This window comes from Lagopus leucura, unplaced genomic scaffold (genome assembly GCF_019238085.1).
Source record: "Lagopus leucura isolate 7727_CA_CO unplaced genomic scaffold, USGS_WTPT01 Super-Scaffold_100028, whole genome shotgun sequence".
In the NCBI taxonomy this organism is placed as follows: domain Eukaryota; kingdom Metazoa; phylum Chordata; class Aves; order Galliformes; family Phasianidae; genus Lagopus; species Lagopus leucura.
Window position 1 is genome coordinate 1,365,251 of NW_024962279.1, and position 15,678 is coordinate 1,380,928.

Consider the following 15,678-nt stretch of genomic DNA (forward strand, 5'->3'; position numbering starts at 1 on the left):
ACCTCCTGAGCAGCTCGTACCAGTGCTGTACCGTTATACCACAGAGAGACACCCTGAAATCTCCCTCAGTATTTTTATTATCCCTTAGGATCCGAGTTTAACAGAACATTAGTAATGCTTTCTTAAAAATAGCTGAAATCTGCCATTTCAGCATGAAGTGATGTTGGTTCTTGGGCTACGTTTTGTTTTTTGTTTTTTTTTTTCCTGAAGCACATCATGAGTTCATTGGATTCTTTGCTTATGTTACCTGGTTAAAAGAAAACATGGACCAACCCACACGTGTTACTCTTTGGTGTATTCTGATTCAGTCCTGAGGAGCACTCAGGCATCTCTTTCCTGACCCAACCTCTTTCTGCTTCTGTTTGTCCTTCAGGCACACATTTTGTGGAATCATTAGAAGCTCTTTAGTGTAAAAAAAAATAATAATAATAGAAAAGAAAGAGAAGAGCTGCAATTTTTTTAATCTTCTGCTGAAAATCCAATGCGCACAGAATATTGAAAGGAAAATTACCTCTGTGGAAAATGCCAGTTGTTTTATAAATGGTCAAATCATTACATTTTTTCTTGCTTTTCAGACATTTGCTACGTTATTACACATCTCTTTAATTAAATCATCAAATTGAATTATTGGATCAAATGTTTTTTATTCCATTGTATCCTGAGCAGGTTTGGTTAAATTAATAAAACCATATGTTTCATTTTATAAAAAGGATATTTTTTTTTTGCCCATTCATAAGCTGTAAAAAGAAAGAAAAAGTGAGCGAACAAAAAATGCTGGTTATTACTTAATTACATCAGGTTCTTCTGAGTGCCTCTGAGGAATTGCAAAGCAAAGTCATACTAAGTCATAAAAAGTTTGTAACATTATTTACTGTGAAATAGCAGCAGAGTAAATTCCATCTCCTTTCGGCTGGCCGTGAAGGCAACTCACCCCAGTCATGCAATGTCTCGGTGAAGTCTTGCAGTCATTGAGCTGCTTAAAGTGCCCATATCCTTGGATCACGATGCATGGTCGCAGAGGATGTCTTAATGTTGAGCCTGTATGTCTCCATTTACCCTTGGGACATACCTGTTCCCCTCCTCTGGTAGTCATGAGCTGTTCTGAGTTATGTGGATGCTGGCTGCAAAGAGTGGTGTGGAGCAGAGGACATGGCAGTCCGCTCTCCGTTGGGTGGCTTAGGGTCGTCATCTACAAAAGCATGGGATGGTTGAGGGGGGCATTGCAATTAAGGTAATCTGTCTGTCTCTCATGAAGGTTATCTGGTTGAATTATTTCTGCAAGAATTTGATGCATGATCACTTTAACTGTATAAATCTCTGAATCTCCTCATGGAGAAGGAGGACTAGATGGACTTTCAGGTCTGGGTATTCCTTCACCCTGGGTACCACCTCCAATTGGATTTATTTAGGAGGAATGGCGAAGGCCAGCATGGCATTTTGAGGAGTGATTCTGTGATGACAGAAGGCTTCAGAGGGGGCAGTTATGATTTATTAGTGCCGTTATCAGTAAACAGTGATGTAAAGGAGAATTGATCTGACAATCTCAGCAGAAGGAGGTAAGCATGGAGAGGCATACCAAGAACCACGAAGCTCTGTAAATCTCAGCAATGGTGTCTGCTCTCAGCTGTGCCCTCAGAGCCAGGTCCAGCCCCCCCTTCAGCACTCAGCTGCATTGCCAGCAAAATGAAGCTCTTGGGTGTTTTCCTGTTGCATTGGTAATATTGGTGTGTACAGCGTTCTATCTTTTTTATTTAGGAACTGTAACTTATTTCAGCAATGCTACAGCAGAGCTATAAGACCGACCTGGAACTCCAGGCCTAGGAGCAGACTTTTCAGTACAGCCAAGACTCCATAGAAGTGAACTAACGTCCAGATATATACGCAGTCACCTACCTGCAGCATGCATACAAGCTGAATGGGCTGGGTTTAAACGGAAGTCATATTAGGAAAAATAACTGAAACAGTGTCAATGTGATGGGCTGGTGACACTTTGACTTTCCCTGCCAAAATTTACCATCTCCTTTGCCACAGTGCATGTATTTAGGCATCATTTCAAGTGATTTTTCTTGGTTCAGAGTTTGGAAAGTGAACATGAGAATCTGTCCCGAACTGTGTATTTTAAACACAATATTTTAAAGCTTGGAAAATATCTGAACTCCATAGTTGGAAAGTGAATGATAAACTTTATAGATAGCATATGAGTGCCATCTAGTGTTTTTCATTAGTACCTCGACCTTCATATTTCAGTTGCTTGAAAGGTATGTGCTGCAGCAGCTGCGAGTGGGCTGTGCTCTGTGTCCAACCATGCACCAACCATGGTTGGGGCCAGAAATGACTTCTGCCTCTGCACTCTGGGTATGGTGAGGAAGCCGCAGCTTTTTGAGACTGGCTGGAGGGTTTCCCTGCCTGCTAGCAGAAGGAGATGACTGAGGGCCATCAGGTGCTGCTCTTTTCTGTGCTGATGATATTTTAATGACAAACAGTTCAGAGACTATGAAGGAAAACATGTAGGAAAAAAGAGCAAGAACTAAATTCTCATGTACAAAAGATGTACTGGGTTAGGAGGAGAATGATTACTGACATAACAATGTCACATTGTTAGAGGATACAACTACTGCCAGAGCCTGCAGAGCACACCAGGTAGTTTTCTCCCTTCATATGGTGGGAGACTAGGGGCCAGGAAAGATGGGGCTCTACTGTAATTGTGAATGTGGAAATAGAAAACTTTTTAGTGACCAGGTTGAAATATACGTGCAAATGCTTGCATTAAAATTAAGGCAAAGCACTGAGCAGTCAGCTTGCAGAGAATGGATTCTCTCTCTCCCTTTACTCTGGAGAGCAGAAAGCAGCTGCAGGTGGTATTAAATCCCATTGGTCTCAGTGGATTGCAGTGTAAGCTATTACTGCAGGCAAGGGCATTAAAGAAAAAGCTTGGGTCTTAGAGTGAGGCAGTTCTCCCTGTTTGTTTTCTCTCAGTTATTTACAAGAGTTTCATATTTTTCTTTTCCTTTTTCAGCTTGCAGCACTCCCCCAGTCAACATGAAAGTGCAGCCTGTGAACAGGACAGCGTTGCTTGTAACCTGGAACCAACCAGAAACCATCTACCACCCTCCAATCATGAACTACATGATCTCCTACAGTTGGACTAAAAATGAAGATGAAAAGGAGAAAACTTTCACCAAGGACAGTGACAAGGACCTGGTAAAACCACAGCATCAGCCCCAGCCACACGTATCAAACTGTCCTTGCACTGTCTTCTCAGCAGAAGGAAGCAGAGGAGGGAAGCAGCTGTTACATTACAGACAGACTAGGATTTGACTTGCCATGTATTGCTATTAGATTGTTAGGCATTAGTTGAACATTGCCTAACAGACTTACCCAAAACACTGGTGTCTGAATTTATAGCTTATGTGAGTGCATAAAGGACTAAATCTGCAGACACGTTTTCATGTGCTGTTGCCAAGAAGCAGCTGTCTCAGGAAATAGTCAGACTCTGAGTACCTTTTAGCTTCTGTTCAGCTTTTCACATTAAAATCCCCGATCCCCCAGAATCTGCTGCTGGGTTCAGGCTCTTCCCTGTGCATAGCCCTTTGCAGTCTTTGGATCGGTTTCTGATCTGTGAGTGCTGCCAGCAGCAGTCAGGGCAGGAGGATTATTGCAGAGTTGCTCTGTGCATGCACTGCCTCACTCCTCTTGTAAGAGAAAAAGTGGGAAGAGCAAGACAGCTCCAGCACAGATGCAAACACTGATCTATCTCCTCCATTTAGGATTTGATCTGCTTGTCATTCTTGTCTAAGTGGAAGCAAGTATTGTACCAGTCTTTAACGTTCTCTGCATATAAAATCAAAGTGACATATTCAGGTTTGAAAGGCCTCCGTTTATTGTTAATCAAAGAAAGCCTCTAGAATAATGAAATCAGTAATTGTATATGCACATGAAAAATGCAGGAGCATAGAGTGTTATTCCTATTGACTGTTATCGTATTTTTTTTTTCTTCAAATACACAGTCCTCTGGGCCCATTCAATCAGTTATACAATAATACTTCTCTTATTCCCTTAGATGAAGATTCTTTTACTTCATTTTCCATTAATATTTTCAATTTCCCCACTAGACATTGTTATCTGGGTCACATTAGGGAATGATGTGCCTCACAAAACCAGACAGGAATGTATTGAAAGGCATCCAAGGTTATGATGTATTGTAACCTCTCTCTTGTCATAACTTTGCACTCTTAAGGGAGATGTCATTTTAATCAGGTATAGGGAGGAGAGCCTTAATCAGCAAAAATGAGGTGGGCATGGAGACGGCATCCTGTTTGATGTAAAAGAAATAATTAAAAGTGCAAGGGATGTGATGGAGTGATAGCTTGGAAATAAATTGCTGTGAGACCCTGTGCTGTGCAGCAGAGCTTGGAGGTTAAGAAAGCAATGACAGCTTAGTCTATTTTAGGGGCAAGAGAAGAAAGAAACTCTTTTTCGGAGTAAAGTGCAATTTGCCTTTAGTGCTCTGGCAGAGACAGCTGGGATGTCCCATCTTGAAACAAAGCTAGACAGTGTTTTGCTGAAGAGATCACTGGTATTTCAAGTGACCTCCACAGCCACTGGTGCTTTGTGCTTGAAAACTGAACTGATGTGATTGCAGTTTAAGGCAACACAGGAGTAGCTGGAAGGCAGCAAGGCAGCATCTAGTGTGTAAGAGTGGATAGCAACGTCCCAGCCAGTGTGCTGAGCTACTGCAGGCCGCCAGCATCAAGTTGCTGCCACAACCTGTTGGTTGCACAATAGTCAGTTTGAACATGTTGTCCTTCTCTGGGCTTAAAACAGGTTTGGGACTTGCATCTCTGCCAACAAAAATCTCATTTGAATTCACTTAAGGTCAAATAATTTGGAGTGTAGGTGTTTCTGAGAGCAGAGACCCTCAGAGTGGAAGACTGTCATGGGGCATGTTCACCTCCTTTCTCTTCCTTGAGAAACAGTGAATTCTGCAAGGTTTGAGTGAATCGTTTGTATCTCAGGGACGTCCTTTGACCTTGGTCTTGCCCTTCCCTGGGGAACCAGTGAAAATTTCCATTCAGATATCAGTGAGGACGTTTGTGCCATGTAAGACAATGTTAGCACAATGCTTTATATATTTCAAACTGATGGACAGTACTGTGGGGGTAAAAAACTGAATAATATCTATTTTTTTTAAACAGAAGGCCATCATTAGCCATGTCTCACCTGACATCCTTTATCTGTTCAGAGTTCAAGCAGTTTGCCGAAATGAAATGCGTAGTGACTTTAGCCAGACTATGCTCTTTCAAGGTAAAAAAACCCAAACGTACATACATATTCTTACATTAAGTGACTCTTTGCGTGTTTAACATTTTCTTTACAGAATGCTGTATGGTGTGGAATGATTTCAGATGATGTTTGAATGCATGCAGATAATGCTCATTTTATATTGTGACCAGTGACTGTCAGTGCCTTATTTCCAGCGATGGGAATTTGCCTAGTGCAAAACTTTTCTTGGTGTTAGTTTTCTAGAACAAATCCATTGCAGACTCTTACACATCAGCTATAGCAGAACGTGCAGATGTACTTACTTTATGTAAAGGGAGAAGTAGATCAGTCTCATGTTGAGAATCACACGTAGAGATGTTTTACTGTACGCACAACATGGACACAGCTTAGTTCTGCCTGGATGTCTGTAGTGTGTGCTGTGGTGTTAACGACATCGCAGGGAGAGCAGGAATCAGACAGGGAACGTCCTGTCCAATCAAAATCTCACCATTTCTTAGTATCTTGTCTCAGCATAGTGTTATGAAGCTTACTTCAGGTGCCAGGCAGAAGTCAGAAACTTGTGTGTTACTGCTTATGACCTTTTTTGGCAGATGGTAGAATTGAAAGATTCTTTGAGGTTTGACCATGATACCTATTAAATTACAGTTAAAGGAGTAAATAGTTACTGGCAGTTTTGCCAGATACTCCGGGAACTCTAGTTCAAAGTGTTGGAAGTGATACACACATTACGGTGAGAGCGGATGTTGTGTTTCCTTCCAAGTCTCCCCTAAAAGAAATTTTATTTCAAATCTTCAGCTGTGTTCAAGCTTTCAAAACATTGTTCAGAATGTGATTATAGTTTTACTTTAGGTAAATAGCAATATATAAGGCTAATATATAAGGCAGAAAAAAAAGGCCAGGCCTGAGTGCTTAAAGAATAACACATCTCTCTTTAGGCACAAGTACAGAGTTAGGTGAATAATATCAAAATTGCCTTAACTCCAGACTGAGAAAGCATATATATTTTGGACTTCATTGCATGCAACAGGTCTTCTCTGACATTTTCCTGCCAAGCCCTTGGTTACTGATTCATCCATAGGCCTCAATTTCCTTTCCGCGTTGACAGGCTTAATAGTAGCAATTCAGCAACTGTTTAGCAAGAATTGTATAGTGATATGGCTGTCAGTTCCTGACTCCCTTCCCAGTCCACTGAAATGCTCTTGTTCTTTGTTTCTCAGCTAACACTACTCGAATTTTCGAGGGGACCAGAATTGTGAAAACAGGAGTGGTAAGTTGGGGGTCATAAATCACTGCAGTGAGCTGATGGGCGCTGGGGAGTCGGGGCAGCGCTCCCACCAGGTGGCAGCACGATGTTGTGAATGTGCTGCAGCCCGCGCTGTCCTGGGGAGGTGGTTGCTCAAACCGAACCACAAAGGAACCCACCTGACATGTGGAAGGGATTTTGGCTTTTTCACTTCACGTTCTGAGAGGCTTTGACCGCTGGGGACTCGCGAGTTAGAAAAAAAATCTTCCCAAATATGTTTTGAATGCATTTAGAGGGGATATGTGATCTTAATGACTGTGGAAACTAATTTAACTGTTCTTATTAATTGCTTAGCCAAAAGTATATGCAACAAGAATCATGCTTCATGCACAGCATCTTAGCTCAAAACTATCAATAACTGAAAAAACTGTCAATACTCAGTGCACCAAACTGGTCAGTCAGATTTATGAACTGAGCTCAAACTATTGAATTTTCTGCAAGGATGCTGCTTCTGGTTTTGTTCTGCTCCAGTCTGATATACTCCCTAGTAAGCAAGTAAGACATACAGATCTTGAATTTGAATGATTAATGTTGGTTTAATGATGTATAGAGGTGTTCTAGATATGTAAAATCTGCTGCCAAGTTGTAATACCCAGTCCAGCTTTGAGACTGCACATGCCAGCAATGAGCAAACCTCACAGTGCCTTAGGGATTCACACTGATAAGCACCCAAAAGTTTAGATGCTTATTTAAAGTTTAGACTTGAAATCTATAAAGCACAGGTTTGCTTTTGAGATCTCAGGTACTCTATGATTGCAGCTGGTTAAAAATAACGTGTGAGAGCCTTTCTTGTTTTGCTGCAGCATTTCAACTGCATGGCCTGATTGAAACTGGGAATTGCAGAGATGCAGAAATACTGTCAAGTTACAGATTTCAGCTTCAGAAATACAGACATCTTATGGCCTTGTTTGAGATTCAGTAGGACCTATTTAACCCCTGTTTGTCCTTGTACGGTAGGCACCTTCCCACCTAAAGCTCTTCTTGCTGGCGAATCTAGTACCAAGAAGCAGATTGTAGTAAGTCAGAAAGAGAACATGTTAAGGTGATGTGGACAGTGTTGATCTCGGCTCTCACACATAATTGCTTCCTGTCCTTAGACAAATGCACTTAGCCTCACTGTCTTTTTCTACATATAATTTAGAATTGTTTGTCTATCTCTTACATATACCAAAGTTCTCCATTTCAGGTGGAACATACATGTTTGTGCACAGAGAGTGAGTGCACATTGCACCAAGTTGACTTTATGGGAGTAACATTGGCAGTCTGCAGAGATGTCTAAGTTCATGGTTTGTTCTCTGCTTCCCCTCAGCTCTCCAGGCTACCTGGCAGTGGCTGGAACTTGTATGGGCAGGCAGAATCCCATGGATGGAGAAAACCAAGTACACATGTGGGTCTTTCAGTCAGATGATGCTGGTAGAGATGATTTGCCAAAAAGACCCTGATGCTTTGCAAGTCCTTCAGGAGTGCCCAGCTAGTATTGTTGCAGCTCTTTTCTAAAGAGAGCAGTATCTCATGTTTGCTGCAGCACTAGTCCTTAGCAGAATGATGCTCACGGGTACTTTAGGAAATTAAAACAGTACTACTTAAGGCCCTCACAGTGCATGTGGGAAGAGCCAGTTTCCTATCAGAGCAACCCCACCAGCCATGGATGCACATGTAGGCAATACAGCTGTTATTTCAGGACAACCCTTATGTAACACTGTATTTTTAAGCTTCTGTATTCTGAGGATTAAAGCACTGTGAGTAATGAAGCTAAACTCATTAAGCTTCATTAAATCTTCTCTTACCCCTGAGAGGAAACACTACTCACAAGTCACTGGTGATGTGGATGGAGAGTGTTCCACCATCAAATAAGGAATAAAGAGGCTTTTTATGGTAGCGATTGTTCAGAAATAGCAAACACAGGTTTCCTCTCATAGTCATTTGCGGCTCTGTTGCTTCTGCTGTTCCTGGTTCAGCCTTGCATCTGGGTAGTAGATGTAGACCTGAGTCTCTCAAAATAAGAGAATAGCAGAATGGTGTTTGTGCGGAAAGGGAGAGAAAAACAAAGGGAAAATGACCACAGATAGCGTGTTAGGACCCCTACTGATGCTCTCTGCTCTTGTTTTCTTCCCCTTTGCTCCTGGTGATCTCCTCAAGCCCACAGCCTCTCCTGCCTCCTCAGCCGACATGGCTCCCATCAGTTCCGGCTCCTCCACTTGGACCTCCTCGGGACTCCCCTTCTCCTTTGTGTCCATGGCCACAGGGATGGGGCCTTCCTCCAGTGGCAGCCAGGCCACCGTGGCCTCAGTGGTGACCAGCACCTTGCTGGCGGGGCTGGGCTTCAGCGGCAGCGGCATCTCCTCCTTCCCCAGCAGCGTGTGGCCCACCCGGCTGCCCACGGCAGCCGCCCCCAGCAAGCAGGCTGGGCGGCCTGTGGTGGCCACCACTGAGCCTGCTGCTGCCTCCCCAGGGCCAGAGCGGGACTCGGCACTGACAAAGGATGGCGAGGGAGCCGAGGAAGGGGAGAAGGATGAAAAGAGTGAAAGTGAGGATGGAGAAAGAGAGCGTGAGGAAGAAGATGAAAAGGAGGCTGAAAAGAAGGAGAAAAGCAGGGCAACAGCTGCGGCGGAAGCACGCAATAGCACAGAGCCCAGCGTGGCCACGGCTTCACCCAACTGGACTGCTGAGGAGGAAGGAAATAAAACCATATCAGACGAAGAGCCGAACCAAAATGTTGCTCCCAAGGCTGGACATCCTGAGGAGGAGAGTTTTACTGAAGTAGACACTCAGCCCCAGCCTCTCCCTTCCACCCAAGTGCCGCCAGCGTTCACCGATGAACTTTATCTGGGAAAGATCCCAAGAAGACCAGAGACAACAAGAAAACCTCTCCCAAAGGATGACAGGTTTCCAGAGGAACATCCCTCAGATAACAAATTCATCACCATTAATCCAGGTGAGTGACATCCGGGGAAACTCTTTTTACAAGCATAAGATTGTTGGGAGTTATACAAACCACATTCCTTACTGATTTCCAAAAGGCACAACAATTTTTTTTGGTGCCTGGTTTCCCCATTAGATAGTTCATCACAGGACCCGACCAACAAATTGTTACTGGGAGGAGGAGAGAGAGAAGGATGATAATTTTATTTTCTTACAGCAGATTTCTGCTACTCGTATTCCTTAATAGAAGAGAAAATTTGGAAAAAGCGTTTTGGGAAAAGGCTACGTGAAGAGCTTTGTTTTGATTTTTAAAAAGAGGAAATGCAGTGAACTATAGCTGTGAAATTAATTTGTAAGAGTGGTTGCTGTGCCAAGCTGGTGTTTCAAGGGAGGCTTTCTCTGTATGCTCTAAGCTAATTTTGTTTATCTGCAGGATTCTCCCTGATAGGGCTTTGAGATATTCTCCCAAATATGGGATCATTGGTGGTTTATTCCTCACCTCAAAACCTACATGCTCTGATTTTGCAAGACAGGGCACCTTCTGTGCTGGGGTTGCCTTCTTTTATGTATGAAATGATCTCAGCCAGAGTGAACACCAAATCAGAACACCAAATCCTGTATGGTCGGGAGCTACTTACATAAACAGGCATCTCCTGGTGCTCCCAGCTAACTGTGCAGAAGGTCCATTGGGTATAGACATGTTCTTTCTTGGGGATCTCAAGGTGTTGGTGAGAAAAACAGATATTTTAACTGCAAGGAGCAAATGGAGTGCATTCATACAGATTTGTTGGCAGAGTATGGTCTAGGATTTGGATACAAGAAGTTTGTCTGAGTGATTATGTGTATGTACCACAGCATTTATAAGATATCGCATGTTTTTATTATTTGTTATATGATCGTTATTGTTTATTTTGCTAATCTATAGACTGTTTTGTAATTTCGTTTTCCATCGAAGCAGGTCTGGATTTAGATTACTGTGAAAAAACCTTAAATATTTATTTTTCCCTACGTTTAGAAACACAAAAATGCAGACGTTGTGCACTCGGTTATAGCTGAGAACCAATTTAAAAAGCAAAGCTACATCCTATCTTTAATAACATTTGTTACAGAAATGCTGACCTGACTGTAATGCTGTGAATCATAACTGTTCTGTAAGAGAACAGATTAATGAGGAAACCAAGAAACGTACATCATATTTTGCTGTTTTTTTATTTTTATTTTACTTTTAATAAATATACTGCCATTTTTCTTACTCCTCACCTGAAAATCATCTTCAAAGTCCACTGCTCCCACTGAATATGATGTGAGATGCCTGCCAGGCAGCTTTCAGCATGCCATTTGCCCTTAACACCATTTTAGTGAGAGGGAGGGAATGTTCTTTGCAGTGCTGTGAGTAAGCATTCGGCATTGTTACCCAACAGTTTGATCTGCATCAGTAAACCTGCTTCTGGAATAGCTATCTTTAGTTCTTCTTGCCTTTCTTGCTTTGTGTTTTCTCTTGCACCAGTTTCTTAGATGGCCCAACTATGACACCCCTTATGTAAGTGCTGGCAGAAGGCCTTGTGGCTTGTTCTCAGCCTAATACAAATTGAAAGAAGGATGAATAGCTGGTCTTACTAGCTAGATCATGACAAAATGATTCTTATTAGATAGGGTTTTATTCCATGAAGAAGATAAAAATCAATGAAGAGAGAAGTATCGTTCATATTGCTAAGAAGTACTTGCTGGTTGTATCCCCTCAGTCTGTAGTGATTTCTGTCTCTTTTTAGCATGCAGAGAACTATCACTGAAAGTAGTTCAATGCAGCTTTGCCTCCTACCAGACAGGCTCTTTTAAGAGCTCTGCGTACTGGCAGGCTTGGAAGCTTGAAGTGACCCTACCTGAAGACTGCATGCAAAGATGATTGGTCTTGAAAAGACTCTGCAAATGAGGTTTTTCTGTGCTTATATGGGGGAAGGATAACTTCTGAAGATCACTGTCTATTAATAATCTGGTTTCCCTGTATAGGAGACAAAGTCTGAAGTAACCAGCACATATTAGCTGGGGAATAAGATAAGTGAACCCAGTGACCCCAGCTGACCTTAGTTAAATCTTAGTTAAACCTCTGGTGATGTACCCAGTGAGAAGGGAAGGAACTGTGCCATGTTTTATGTCCCCGTTCATTGCAGGGGAGATGGACTAGATAGCCTTTAAGAGTCACTTCCAACTCAAACAATTCTGTGATTTTCAGCTTCCCAGACAAGCTTCTTCGAGGTCCCTCAGCATGCTGGAGAAGACGTTTGGCAGCTGAAGGCAGGAGTAGCTGTTCAGAGAAGAAGGGTCCGAGTGTGCCGTTTTCCCTTGTTCATTCCTTGTCCTTGACTTCTAGGTGGGAAAAGCTAGGCTGTTCACAACTGTGGCAACTCCTTGCCTAGACATTGTAAGACAAACATTCTTCAGTTCTGCTAAGATTTTGAGATGCTTCTTAGTGCCTTTGGGACAGAGGCATTCAGTCTGAATCTCTGTAGTTGTGAGGATGTTGTCCTTCAAAGTCCATCCAGGCAAGGCTCTTCTTGCATCTTGTCCCCAGGCTGTGACTGGGAAGAGCTGAGGCCTGCCTGACCAGAATTTGCCCAAATATTTTGGTAGATGTGTCTGAATAAGAGAGCAGGAGCTTTTTTGAATGCATTTTTTCTCCAGGAAAACACTTTTAAGAAAGCTGTCAGAGTTTCCAAAATGTCTTTGTGAGTAGAAAGTTTAATCATTTTAAAGAGCAGAAAATTGTTTCATAACAATGTACACTTGTAAAATTAATTCTATAGCAACAAATTAGCAGTTGTGAGGAGATAACTGAATAGGGAAGTACTCATGAGTGTGGATGATTAGAAGGGAACGGGGAGCACAAGAAATTACGGGGAAAGTGCGAGGCCAATTAGTACATCAAGGCTCATTTTCCTTTAGTGTTTATTTCACACACACATACACACACCTCTCCTGAGGCCATGTCATTATTTTCCAAATGGCATCAGCCTCTTCTTGTCTGGTGGTATTGGCCAACATTAATGATTTTCTTCTGTCACTGAGCGCTTGCTTGCATTCTCCTCTTTCATTTTACTGATCATCCCTTTCTCTGTTTTGTTGCCCACATTAGGCTAATTGTACCTTTGATCTGCAACTGTTACACACACAGCTGCTCAGCATTGTCTGTGACTCTGAAACCTGAAAATTAGAAAAGCAGCAATTAGAATGATGCTCAAAAAAAAAAAAAAAAAAAAAAAAGAGAAAGTAAAGAAAAAAAAGAAAGAAGCAGGGAAGTAGGGTGATTCAGTTTAATCAGGCTACAGCAGATACAGCCCATTAGAATTTTGGTTTGTTGTGCCGAAAAGTTGAGCAGACCCTTTGCTTTCGATAGGAGATGAAGAAAGGAGATGTTGTGAGCAAGGCAGTGCAAGCCTGGTTGGGGCTTTTAACCTGAGTCACGAACTGGGACTAAGAACAGAGGCCTGGGTTTGGCTCTTGATGGAAACTTCACCTGGGTCCTCCCATCCCTCAGCGCCCACTCATTTATGCTGAGTTCTTCCCCTGGGAGGGCCATGTAGAGAGATCACAATGTACAGATTAAACTTGAAGCCAGGCATGTAGTTTTAGCATAGTGAATTTTAGTTTATTAAGCAGTCTTTGCCAGGCCTGAGGTTACAAAAGCCTTTTGGGGGTAACCTCATTAAGATAATTAAACATCTGTGTAATTCTTTCTTTCTCCATACATGGCAAGGATTATTAAACTGTATTTTCCTGTGGCATATGAGCCATTTCGCATGGCAGTTTATATGAGCAAGCAGTAAAATGGCTTGCATATGAAAGAATTGGATTACTGAAAGCAATTTGAGTAGGCAAGCAGTATGAATCTCAGTTATCCAACATCAGGGTTAAACATGATTGGCATCTGTTTACAAAACAGTGAAAAGCCATGCCATGTTGTGTCCAACCTGTAAGTATGAATGCTGCAGAAATGCCTTCAAAGAAATAGGAAGAAAATAGCTGTGCAATAATACAAGCTCGCGTGGAAGTAATCTTTTTAAAAAGCATATGTTTTTGCAGCTCCATGTTTGAATAACTAATAGCTTTGTATAAGTCAGTAATTTTGTTTGCTGGTAGCTGCCTTTCTTTCAGGTGACAAGATGATCTGAGGCAGCACTGCAGTGGGGGTTTTCTTTGGGCATGCAGAATGTGTACTTCGTAGTTAGGGATCTGTAACAGTACAACAAACAGAACTTTGTACTGTGGTTTGTGTAACGTCAAGGAACGATAATGGGAAGTTTCAAAATAAAAAGGTAGATACCTTATATATTGCACCTACAGTTGCTTACTATAGCAGGCAGTGCAACTTCAGGGATATAAACTTCCCCATTCTCAGTAACCAACTACCAGGAATACACAGAAAAAAACAGTACGTTTCATAGACTGTAGAATGCCTTGACCCTTGTACACGAGTTTCACTGCCCACTACTCTATAATAATGTCCATTCCATGGCCTCATCCATTCCAGGACCTGGATGGCATTGCTGAATGAGTGCTTCGCAGAAAAGTGCAAGTTATAGATTTTTGCAGACGTAGAAGTTAATCTAGCAGTGCTGAGGCTTGTGTCGTGTGGGACCTCCTGAAACAAATACACTGTAATAATTTTTATTCCATCCTACCGGGATGTATTCCAAGCCAGTAAAAGGCAAACTGAATTAATTCAACGAAGGCATATGCCACTGGAAACTGTTTACATTTCTTAGGAAAAATTGAGTTTCATGGTCCATTTTTAAGCCTTTTTTTTTTTTTTCCCCTACAAGGATATGCTGTTGGTGATACCATGTCTCAACATTCTTGCTTTGGAAAGGGAAGAGTTAAATTCTTAGTATTTTTAATTGTATGTGTTTTGATATGAGGTGAACAGGGAAATAAACAGGCCTGGATCTGTCTTTTTTGTGTGTGCTTTCTTTAACTTTTTTCCACATTGCTCAGCATGCTGCCTATTCTTAGGATTTTTTGCCTAAATGAGACACCCACCAGCACTCTAGCTCTATTGCTACACTTCTAGCCCCAGCTGTCATTCTACAACAGCTTTGCTAGCACTGGTTTATTTAACCTCTCTCAACACTTTACTTAGCAGCGGAAAACACCTAACACATCCTCAAAGCCAGCACAGAAATAGCAGGAATGGTTTATGTTTTTCTGCAGCACATCACTGCCTAGGCATTCCCAACTGGAAGTCAGGGCCAGCCATCAGCATGCAGGAATGGCATTTGCAATTCTGGCATTCAGCACACTGAGCACTTCTGATCCTCACATCTGCGGTAGATGGAGTTGGCAGGGGCAGATAAGTGTGTTCTCCACAGTAGACTGAGTCAGAGGAGCATCATGAGCATTGCAGAATTTGTTAGCATGCATTGGGACTCTTGCCTGTGCTGTGCTTAGAATGGATTTAATTTTCTTCCCATGCAAACAAAAACATATGTTTTTATGTTGAAATATGTGGAGGTGAAACAGAATAGAATATTGTCCTTGGAGGGAAATGAAGTAATATCCTAATAGATGTAAGGTGGTGGGGAGCATTTGGCTCCTTGCTGGGCTTTATTTCAGTGCATGCTTTTACTTTTTCCTTTTTGCCGTTCTGATTAGTAACACTTACCTCACAGTCTTAACTTTTTCATGCTATTAGATGACTTGAAATGCACTGATTAAAAAAAAAGAAAAAAGATGCCTCAGGGCTTACGATTTTTGCAAGTTTTACAAATACAGAGAATAAATCTTTGCTTTTAGTTCGGGGTTGTTCTTTTTCTTACTCTTTGTTGGTCAAGAATATCAAAGACCTGTCTTTAAAATGGTATGTTGTATGTTATTAGTATGCTGTGAAGACTAAAGCTCGCCACGTGCTCTAAGTACAACAATGTGTGGCTCTGTTGGTAACCTCAATATCTTTTCAGACTGAAGTCAGAGACAACTGGCTACTCATCTTGCTTTGATAATTTCTACACTCAGTGCACGTTCACTTCCCCCAAACATCCCTCTGATTAGCACTTCATTTAGGTTGCTTGCTAAAGGGCATTACCTCCATCAGCCTATTTCTTAAAACGAGAAAGATTTCTTGCTGGGCTTGCAGCAGCCTGCAGCCTCACTCTGTTTTCAGCAGTCAGGCAAAAAGC

At 42.1% G+C, this 15,678-nt stretch overlaps 1 protein-coding gene across 1 annotated transcript in view; it reads left to right on the plus strand.

Annotated features, from left to right (window-relative positions):
• PTPRG (protein tyrosine phosphatase receptor type G) overlaps nucleotides 1-15,678 on the plus strand; it is a 373,912-nt gene that overhangs the window by 297,451 nt on the left and 60,783 nt on the right. The window contains exons 9-12 of the mRNA XM_042880843.1: nucleotides 3,017-3,201; nucleotides 5,196-5,304; nucleotides 6,501-6,550; nucleotides 8,726-9,521. Coding sequence (XP_042736777.1) covers nucleotides 3,017-3,201; nucleotides 5,196-5,304; nucleotides 6,501-6,550; nucleotides 8,726-9,521 — 1,140 coding nt within the window. The remainder of the gene's footprint in view (nucleotides 1-3,016; nucleotides 3,202-5,195; nucleotides 5,305-6,500; nucleotides 6,551-8,725; nucleotides 9,522-15,678) is intronic.